The sequence below is a fragment of the Eurytemora carolleeae genome, unplaced genomic scaffold (genome assembly GCF_000591075.1).
Source record: "Eurytemora carolleeae unplaced genomic scaffold, Eaff_2.0 scaffold409, whole genome shotgun sequence".
In the NCBI taxonomy this organism is placed as follows: domain Eukaryota; kingdom Metazoa; phylum Arthropoda; class Copepoda; order Calanoida; family Temoridae; genus Eurytemora; species Eurytemora carolleeae.
In genome coordinates, this window is record NW_019397434.1 from 224,152 (window position 1) to 235,672 (window position 11,521).

General features: G+C 31.6%; 1 protein-coding gene across 1 annotated transcript in view; it reads right to left on the reverse strand.

The window, feature by feature from the left end:
• The window catches only part of LOC111714273 (toll-like receptor Tollo), a 33,503-nt gene that overhangs the window by 15,942 nt on the left and 6,040 nt on the right, over positions 1–11,521 (reverse strand). The window contains exons 3-9 of the mRNA XM_023489338.1: positions 10,143–10,235; positions 5,620–5,750; positions 3,807–3,887; positions 2,914–3,024; positions 2,163–2,252; positions 1,813–1,862; positions 782–887 (exon numbers count right to left, since the gene is read on the reverse strand). Coding sequence (XP_023345106.1) covers positions 782–887; positions 1,813–1,862; positions 2,163–2,252; positions 2,914–3,024; positions 3,807–3,887; positions 5,620–5,750; positions 10,143–10,235 — 662 coding nt within the window. The remainder of the gene's footprint in view (positions 1–781; positions 888–1,812; positions 1,863–2,162; positions 2,253–2,913; positions 3,025–3,806; positions 3,888–5,619; positions 5,751–10,142; positions 10,236–11,521) is intronic.

Consider the following 11,521-nt stretch of genomic DNA (forward strand, 5'->3'; position numbering starts at 1 on the left):
TAAACTTTTTTTTTATATTAAGATGTAAGGATTACATTTTTTAATCAGATCAAAGGGGTTCCTGTACCTTATTACATTGCTAAATGCAAATGATTTTATTTAATTTTTTTGATAGTTTATTTAAGAAAATTTTGTTTCATTCTATACATTGTTGTTTACATTTTACCCCACTATTGTTTACATTTTATACCAGAGTTTGTTTACATTTTAACATTTTATACCAACGTTTGTTTACATTTTAACATTTTTCACCGAAGTTTGTTTACATTTGACCTGCCATTGTTTACATTTGACCCACCATGGTTTACATTCGACCCGCCATTGTTTACATTCAACCCAACTATTTGTTTCATTTATACCAAAGTTTGTTTACATTCTACCACCCTTTTATTTACATTCCATCCAATATTTTGTTTACATTTACCCACCATTGTTTACATTCTACCCCTCTATTTGTTTACATTCTACCCCACTATTAATTTACGTTCTACCCCAAAATTTGTTTACATTCCATCCAAAAGTTTGTTTACATTCTACCCCAAAGTTTGTTTACATTCTACCCCACCATTGTTTACATTCTACCCCACCATTGTTTATATTCTACCCCACCATTGTTTACATTCTACCCCACCATTGTTTACATTATACCCCACCATTGTTTACATTATACCCCACCATTGTTTACATTATACCCCACCATTGTTTACATTCATCCCCACCATTGTTTACATTATACCCCACCATTGTTTATATTCATCCCGGTGTTTGTTTACAATCTAACCTGTTGTTTGAAAGGTTGAGTATCTGAAGAGATGTTAACGCTTGAAGATGAGAACTATCCAAAGTCTGAAGATGATTAAAACTCAGATCCAGCGCAACCAGTCGGACTAATCAGTCAGGGATGAGAAAACTAGTTTTTAAACGAACTTTAAATGTTTCTTGATTTAAAGGGAAGTTGACGTAATTCAAAGTGACCCTTTCATTCACATAGGTACCCTTAAAACCTTCTTTGAAGAAAAAATGATCCAGATTTTCAAGTTTTTTTTTTAGATAAAAATTGAAAGTTTTAAATCTTGGACTTGAGACTTGAAATTGGGTTCTTTTAAGTGGTTAGACCTTTTTTTTAAAGACATAATAGCCCAACTGTTTAAAATTTAAAAAACTTATCCCAAAAGTTAATGAATTGAGCTTTTGCCACAAACTTTAAATCTCTAATACCTATATCTTTGCAACCTGATGGTGTAATCCTTTAAAAATGTAAACATTATGTTGGAAAGATACAGGGTTAAGAAAATCAAAGCTTGTGGCAAAGACTAAAATTCTTTCCTCAGTATGATTTTTTTTAACGAAAATAAAATTTAATATTTGAGTATAATTTTCAAATGCAGGAACAATCCCTTTATTCCACTTATTGAATAAATGGTATGTGTGACAAGTTTTCTTTGGTTTTAATCTTTATCACAAAAAAATATATTTTTGTTAAATAAAAAACTCGATCTTAAATCCAATTTAATTTTTATTTGAATTTCATAAATTATTCCTTATAAATTTAGTATGCATATTTTACAAAACATTAAAATACAAAATTGACAAAATTATGTAAAGGAATTGAGTTTTTGACACAAACTCAAATTAAAAATTACTTGCAAAACTTGAAAACATAAATTGGAAAGTTTGTTTGTAAAATGTAAAGTGCAGGCAATCATAATTAAAATGCCAGTAAAGGGTTGGAAATACCAAGGTACCATGAAAACAAACTCTAAAAGACAAAAAAAGGAAAAGTAGAAAAAAATAAAACAGTTTTCTCATTTCCTAATCCGGCAAACGTTTCTCTTTTCAACCAGTCACTGCCTAGAGTATTCCTGAGGGAAAAAGAAAATTTAGATCAGGGGGAAGATGGGAGGGGTGGGATAGGGGAGGGCCGTGCGAAACTCATAAAGGAGGGGAAAAGGAGAGAAAAGAAGAGAAATGGAAAGGGGAAAAAAAGGGAAATGGAAAAAAGGATTGAGGGAATAGAAGGGGAGGGAAGAGAGGGAAGGAGAGGTAAGTGGAGGGAAGAGAGGAAAGGGGAGAGAAGGGGAGGGAAGAGGAGAGAAAGGGAGGGAAGGGGAGGGAACGGAAGGGAAGGAGTGAGAAGGGAAAGAGTGGGAAGGGAAGGATACCTGGAAAGGTTGAGAAGGAGAAGGTGCTCCATCTCCTGAAAGAACCCCCTGGGTAAAGAAGTTAAGGAGTTATTCTCTAAGTACAATTCTCTATACACAAAAACGTACGGTCAGCCATTTTTTTCCAGCGCCATTGTTTTATTTTTTTCTTCTTTACTTTTAGAAAAGGCAAAGTCCTTAAGGAAAATGAGAAGAGGCGAACCTTTATCAAAAATATTCTTTTTATATTTTCTCAGGTTTTCCACAAGTTCTCCCCGGTGAACATTAACATGATAATAAAAGAAAGATGTAGGGTTCAGAACTCAGCTGAGTATATTATTCTTTTCCTCGAATAAAAATTCCAATCTTAATCTACAAATGAAATCAGCGGGGGAAACGGAGACATAATCGTAAAAAACGATAAGAGGGGAGATTTGGGGAAAAATCAAGCAAAAGAATCTAGAATACCCCAACCGATACATTGAGCTCCCAAGGGATTATGATAAAATTTGACAAAAATCCCCCCGACAGATTTAGCATAAATCCACCAAATTTACTAGATTAGTCGGAATTTATATTTCTTTTAGCGCATTTTTGCGAAAAGCTAAAAAAAAACTTTAGAAATGAAATATTATAAAAAATAGGCGCTTATCATTAACAAAACATGCTTTGAATTCTTACTCTTCATTTTAAAGATAAGAAAAATTCTTGAATTTCCAATATGCAAGGAAATGTAACAGAAGAATATCAATTAATGGCTGTAAGTATGTTCCTAAGGTCCGGTGTATGTGAGAGAAGAAGTGGAGGAATGGCGGCTAGTTTGTTCCCTCCCAAACTTAGCACGTTAAGGCAGGAAAGTCCGAAAAATGCACGTTCCTCCAATCTAAAAATTCATTAGTTTAAAACTTGATAATATAAAGAAACATTAAATAATATCTGATATATATCCATATCAATTTATATTTATTTCAACAAAATTGAATTTATTGCGATCCGCTGTTTTTTCCGACTTCTTAAGCAAACAGATTTTTAAATAACACATTAAATTAAAGTATACAGCTTAATCCGTTCTAAATGACTATTTAATGTGTACATCTATGTACATATGTACTAATGTGTTTATGAAGTTTACGAATGTATGTAAGTCCAGATTTTAAGAAAATACGCGAAATTGTTTTAAAAATCCGCAAAAGTTTCCTCCCTGCAGTACAGTACAAGCTAAACCAATATTAGGAAAACAAAGAATCCCATATTTCTAGATAAATATAAAATCCAAAACAACTCTAAACAACAAAATAAAAAAGTTCTTGATGTTTTATACCATTTACCAAATGAAAAAGGACCAGTCTAAAATTGAATTAATCCAATTTTGGTTCCAAGTTTTCTTCTAAATTATTTATTTATCTATTTATTTATTCTGAGTGTCAGGTCTGGTTTGTGGATTTCTATGGGGTTTGTGGTCGTTTTTAATCTGGTAAAATAACACTTCTTAAATTGTTTTATTAATAATTAAGTTGACAATATATTTCTGTCATTTCCTTTCATTTTAAAATGTAGCAGTATTTATAACGCCAAAACTAAACTTTAGAGCATACTAAAGAATTGAGTCTTTGCCACAAACTCAAATTTTCTTATCCTATATATTATTATGCAACCTATTTATACCTGTCTATCTGGTTTGATGAAAGGTTGAGAGCCTGTAAGTTGACCAGCCTAGCGACCCCATAGTCAGGCACCTGGGTCATCCTGAAACAAACTCATTACAGGGACTGGCAAAGTAATTTTAAGAGGCTTGCAACGCGCGCGCAGTACGCAACGAGCGCTTGTTCAGGGTGAATGAGAAAGATTGTTTTTTAATAGTTTGCAGAATTAATAGGCGTATTTTCAAGCGATCCTCGTTTCTGATCAAGTATAAATTAAGAATACCCATGTTTTTTTAGAGTCAGGGAAATAACGATATCTTTCACGCTTTTGATCAGATTCAGGTTTCAAGAGTACGTTGTAAATCGGACATTGCCATCTTTGCATGGAGGGTCACTTGAAATTATGCTTACAGTCCCTTTAAAATGACACAATTGTGAATCTAAGATACATCCTTAAAAATGGAGGGAAAATTACATCTACAGTAAATATATATAACACATAAAAAAATATATAAGAAATATATTACTATATATATATTACATATATTACTCTCTAATCTAATCCTATATACTGGGTTATGCTTCCTAACACTTGCATAAATACTAAAATAAATAAATAAAATAAACATGGAAAAATAAACATGATAAATTCAGCAAAACATTGATTGCAATCTTAATGGTGAAGTGAAGTGAATTGTTTCATTGTGTCTAATTGTGTCATTGTGTCTGATTGTGTCATTGTGTCTAATTGTGTCATTGTGTCAAATTGTGTCATTGCAGTGTCCAATTGTGTCATTGTGTCAAATTGTGTCATTGTGTCTAATTTTGTCTGTATAATATATGTCTAAATTTTTATATTGTCACTTATGTCTGAACTATTGAAACTATTGTCTGAATATAAAACTATTGTCGCTATTGTCACTTTTGTCTAACTAAACATGTCAAAATGTATCATTAATATGTAAATATTTGTCACTATTCTCAAATAATGTTATTTGTGTCTAATTCATCACTATTGTCATTTGTTCTTAATGTGTGTGACTCCTGTTACTTTTGTCCAGATTTATCGAAGTTAAAAAAGTTTAAAAGCAAAAAATTTTTTTTAAGAAAATTATTTTTTCTCTGTCCTAGCCTTTTTTTGGCTGGCAAAAGTTTTTGTGTTTTTATTAAAAAATGTTTTTGGATACTCTTCTTAAAAAGAAGCGACTGTAAATCTAATTTCCTAACACCCCCCCCCCACACTCATTTCCATATTTTGTTGAAAGGAATTGAGAGATTAGTATCTATCTATCTATATATCTCTCTATCTATCTATCTAGCTATCTATCTGCAAAATATATAGTTTACAGTGAGTGTGTCAACTAGGTTGACCGGCACCAGACTATCTGTCTATCCAGGTGAATCTATCTATCTATCTATATTTTTTAATATCTTTCTATCTATCTATCTAATATCCACCTATTAGTACATGGAAGGTATTTCCTTGTCAATTTGTGAAAAATATATACTATCCCCTGTGGACACGTTCAAAAAGCTTGGAATTAGTCACGCTTATATTTTTAAATTATTTGAACTATCTACTTTTGTTACATTTAATAATTTTAGAATTTAAATAGAAACAGTATTTTAACGATGAAAAATGCATACGAAACTTTAAAACTTATCAAAACATATTTCCTTATATCTATACAACATTCTACTTAGAATATGATTTAAGTAGAAGCCATACTTTTTCCAGTTTAAGTAACAAGGCAAAATATGAATCTCACAGAATTAATTCAATAAAACTAAATTCTGTGTAAAACATTAAATATAATATATATTTGTTTTGTTGCCTGTTATTTGAAAGATCCAGAACTCGTAAAGAATGGAGACATGACGAGGAGCCGCCATTTTGAAATCCATATTTGGTTTGGTAGATTTCTTCATCATCAGTTTCCGCCAAAATTCCCAAATCTGGGACCTCCTAAAATAAAGTTTTTAAGTTATATCTAATTCTAAATGGCTATGTTAGGAAATATATTCTAAATATTCGATGCATTTTCAAATAAACTTTTGTAATTTAATCCTGCCTAAATTTTGACTTTATACGTATTGTATTATATAGAATTTGACAAATTTTGTAGAAAATTGTAAAATAGTAAAAATGGAAGGTATTTGAACTCTAATAGTTTGTCGCACTTGACGGTAGATTAAACTTATATTGGACTTCAAGAGGGAATCTTTAACAGAAAAGGACATTCTTGAAAGAAAGTTGATCCAAGGAAAGAGGAGGAGGACAAGAAACACTGTAAACTAGACAAAAAGGAAAGATAAAATTTATGTGAAATTACTGGTCCAACTTTGTGATCTTGTAACTTCTCTCGTTTTTTTTCACAAGAATAAAGCTCGCAAATTTATTGCAAATTGGAAATTCAAAACATTTTGTTTTTTTTTAATTTCAGCTGTTTACTAAGAGAGGAGTTATTTCAATATTTTGTGCATTTTACTTTGGTTAGATACGTGGCGAGAAAGGGGGTAAGGAAGGGAGACAAGGAATAGAAGTGAGGAAGTGGGGCAAGAAAATGGGGTGAGAAAGGGGGGCAAAGAAGGGAGGAGGATGGGGGGTTGAATACATTTTGTATAATCCAAAGTAAGACCCCGGATTATTATTCCTTATTCTGATTACTTTTGTCAAATTGAGGAAAATAAAATTATGTTATTTTATTTGTTTATATTTGGTTTGTATGGAGGTAGTTCTTCTGAAGGGGAAAGGGTTTAAAGAAAGGTTTAAGTCTAAATGCTCAATTAATTCAAATAAACTGTATGAAAGGGATATATCCAAGTTTACTTCTACAAAATTTGTTTAGCAAAAGGAACTGAAAGGAAAACATTAGGAAGAAAACAAAAACAAAGACAATAAGGAACAGGCAGGAACACAAAGGAACGGAAAGGAAGCAAAATAAAAGAAAGGAGATTAATGGAAAGGAACGGAAAGTAAGTAAAATAAAAGAAAGGGGAAGAATGGAAAGGAACGGAAAAGAAAGGAGAAGAATGGAAAGGAAGGTAAAGGAAAGGAGAAGAAAATAAGGAACGGAAAGGAAAGGGGAAGAATGGAAAGGAACGGAAAGGAAGAGAAAGGAACGAAAAAGAACTTTAAAAAAAAACAAAAAGGAACGGAAAGGAACGGAACTGAAAGGAGCATAAAGTTACGAAAAGAAACGGAAAGGAATGGAAAGGAGCGGAAAGGAACTGAAAGGAACGGAAAGGAACTGAAAGGAACTGAAAGAAACTGAAAGGAACTGATAGGAACGGAAAGGAACAGAACAGAACCGAAAGGAATGGAAAGCAACAAAAAAGAACGGAAAGGAACAGAAAAGAACGTAAAGGAACGGAAAAGAACAGAAATGAACGAAAAGGAACGGAGAGGAATGGAATGGAACGGAAAGCAACAAAAAAGGAACGAAAAGGAACGGAAAGCAACGGAAAGGAACGGAAAGCAACGGAAAGCAACGGAAGGGAACAGAACGTAACGGATGGTATTTTATGAGAAGGATAAGGAAGAGAAAGAAAGAAAGAAAGAAAGAAAGAAAGGAAAGGAAAAAAAGAAGAATAAAAAATTAGGGGGGAAAAGTATATTTGGTTNTACAGGGCTGGGACCTACAGGGCTGGGACCTACAGGGCTGGGACATACAGGGATGGGACCTACAGAGCTGGGACCTACAGGGCTGGGACATACAGGGCCCAAATGTTTTATTGAAAACTCTCATGACATTAGGGAAGGATTACGGACCGTTAAAGTTGAAAAATGTTTCCAAGAAAAAAATATCAACAATCATTATTTTTGAAAATTAAAAATGCACTGATATATAAATAAATCCGCCAAATTTAAGAATGATAAAAATGGCCACCAAACCAAACCAAACCAAACGCCTAGCAATTACTAATGTAAACCAACCTGTAAATAGTTGTTTGTTAGATTAAGCTTGAGAAGGTTGGGAAGTGAGCAAAAAACTCCAGCTGGAACAGTCCACAGATAAACTCCAGACACCTTAAACAAAACTTTTATGAGATTTGGGTAGAATTTTTATTTCGTATTTTTACGCGAAATTTCATGATCTCGGGTATAAAAAGTTTCTTATTTTTTCCGCGGCAAATAAGAAACATTTTATGCCTGGATTTCGCGGATTTTGATATCCAACCACCTTGTTTGTTTTCGGTTTATGTAACTGCCTTGTGTTATCACAAAGTCATACCAGTAATTTAATATGATTTTCACTTTTTCCTCCTGTTTAGTTCACAGCAAATAGACTATTAAGTACTATAGGTGGCAACAGAGAAATGGACCAAATATACACAACGTCACAAGTGTCAAATATAACAAGAAAAACAACATTTTCTTTCATTAGTTGACATGTTTTCCAAGATTATATAAAAAAGTGTAAAAATATCAAAATAAAAAACACAAAATTGCACTAATTTCACTGTAAGATAACCACTTTATTCTTAAATTATCACTATTTTAATAATAAAACTGAATTGACACTTCAGAATACAGCTGTACTAAGAGTGTACAAATTCTACGTTGCCATCTATTGTACTAGAATCTATTTGGTTTAAAGTAATTATTTCCAAAATACGACAGAATAATTCAAAAACTGCATTAAGTCATTTAATTTTTTTAAAAATATTCAATATTTATTAATTTAAGATAATCACAATTTAGAGCTATGCACAATCCAATATGGTGTGGGACACCTCCATCAATTTTTTGAAATTCAAACTTGACATTATAGTTAAACATTTATCAACATTTCACACAACTTCATATTACTAGACTGAGATAATGCATCAGCTTTGAATTGAATAATTTCATGTTTTCACCATTATCAAATTTTAACAAAATTATTTGCTCGTTTTCAAGCAAATTTATGTTACTAAAAACTCGTACAATAAAATATATCCCTGTCTATCAATCTATATATCTTTCTAACTATCTATCTATCTTTCTATCTATCTATCTATCTATCTATCTATCTTTCTATCTATCTATCTATATATCTATCTTTCTATCTATCTATCTATCTATCTATCTATCTATCTATCTATCTATCTATCTATCTATCTATCTATCTATCTATCTATCTATCTATCTATCTATCTATCTATCTATCTATCTATCTATCTATCTATCTATCTATCTATCTATCTATCTATCTATCTATCTATCTATCTATCTATCTATCTATCTATCTATCTATCTATCTATCTATCTATCTATCTATCTATCTATCTATCTATCTATCTATCTATCTATCTATCTATCTATCTATCTATCTATCTATCTATCTATCTATCTATCTATCTATCTATCTATCTATCTATCTATCTATCTATCTATCTATCTATCTATCTATCTATCTATCTATCTATCTATCTATCTATCTATCTATCTATCTATCTATCTATCTATCTATCTATCTATCTATCTATCTATCTATCTATCTATCTATCTATCTATCTATCTATCTATCTATCTATCTATCTATCTATCTATCTATCTATCTATCTATCTATCTATCTATCTATCTATCTATCTATCTATCTATCTATCTATCTATCTATCTATCTATCTATCTATCTATCTATCTATCTATCTATCTATCTATCTATCTATCTATCTATCTATCTATCTATCTNGCCCCCCCTCCCCCTGCCCAACCCGTAAACTAATTTTAAAACTGGCAACTTCCGTTTCAGAATTTGACGTGCTTTGACCGATTAAATTTCCGTTTGGCAGCGTCGAGACAGGCGAGGGAATGGGCGGGGCGGAGAAATGGGCGTTACCGGGACTCAAATCAAATATTTCTTTTGACAGAACACGATCTTTTGGCCAGACACTCATATTAATATAGACAGATAGATACATTAGTATTTAGATAAATAGATAAATAGATTGATAGATATGGATAGATAGAAACATTAGTAGTTAGAAAAAAGATATAGATAGATAAATAGATAAATAGATATTGATAGATAGATAAAAAGATTCATAGTTAGATTGAAAGATATATAGATATATAGAAAGAAAGACAAATATATATATACTTATTATAATTAGATAGACCTATATAAGATATATAGATTAGTCTATAGATAGATAGATTAATAATGACAACCGTAGCTGGAGACAAAAAAAATTAAACTATAAAATAATGATAAAGTAAAACAAATCCATAAATTCTAAAGTTATATACATTTAAATAAATATATTTCAATTTATCAATGCTATATAAGCTACAAATCTTTAGATAAAAAGAAAAAAGAAAAATGATTCCTTGCCAAACCAAACGCCTAGCAATTACTAATGTAAACCAACCTGTAAATAGTTGTTTGTTAGATTAAGCTTGAGAAGGTTGGGAAGTGAGCAAAAAACTCCAGCTGGAACAGTCCACAGATAAACTCCAGACACCTTAAACAAAACTTTTATGAGATTTGGGTAGAATTTTTATTTCGTATTTTTACGCGAAATTTCATGATCTCGGGTATAAAAAGTTTCTTATTTTTTCCGCGGCAAATAAGAAACATTTTATGCCTGGATTTCGCGGATTTTGATATCCAACCACCTTGTTTGTTTTCGGTTTATGTAACTGCCTTGTGTTATCACAAAGTCATACCAGTAATTTAATATGATTTTCACTTTTTCCTCCTGTTTAGTTCACAGCAAATAGACTATTAAGTACTATAGGTGGCAACAGAGAAATGGACCAAATATACACAACGTCACAAGTGTCGAATATAACAAGAAAAACAACATTTTCTTTCATTAGTTGACATGTTTTCCAAGATTATATAAAAAAGTGTAAAAATATCAAAATAAAAAACACAAAATTGCACTAATTTCACTGTAAGATAACCACTTTATTCTTAAATTATCACTATTTTAATAATAAAACTGAATTGACACTTCAGAATACAGCTGTACTAAGAGTGTACAAATTCTACGTTGCCATCTATTGTACTAGAATCTATTTGGTTTAAAGTAATTATTTCCAAAATACGACAGAATAATTCAAAAACTGCATTAAGTCATTTAATTTTTTTAANTAAAACTAACTACAACAAAGTAAATCTTGTAAAATTTTACTCATGATCTCTCATTCAAAATCCGCCAAAAATACAGGGTTACCCACAAAAGATGAGACTGTAAAGACGACCCAAAACTCTAAAAATATGTCGATTTGAAGCTTCCTTTTTGGTTTTTGCTCTTAATTTAGTTTTTTTATGGTTTACTTAGTGATTAAGCACAGAAATAAACCAGTTTTGGCCTACAAGAAACCCTGAATGCAAGGAAATGGATTAAATAAATTCCGTACAATCGTCTCTGAAGTCTCATCCTTTGTGGGTAACTCTGTAGTTCCAGATACCTTACTGGAAAATTTGAAATACAAAGTCTAACAAAAAAGTATGAAATAGTAACGAAAAACTTATAAATTATGGGCGCAAGTGGCTTTTAAAGACTCACAGGACTTTTAATCAGGACCTACAGTTTACCGTGCCCTAACTCTAATTTACCGTGCCCTAACTCTAGTTTACCGTTCCAAACTCTAGTTTATCATGCCCTAACTACCTCTAGTTTACCGTGCCCTAACTCTAGTTTACCGTGCCCTAACTCTAGTTTACCGTGCCCTAACGCTAGTTTACCTTGCCCTAACTCTAGTTTACCGTGCCCTAACTCTAGTTTACCATGCCCTAACT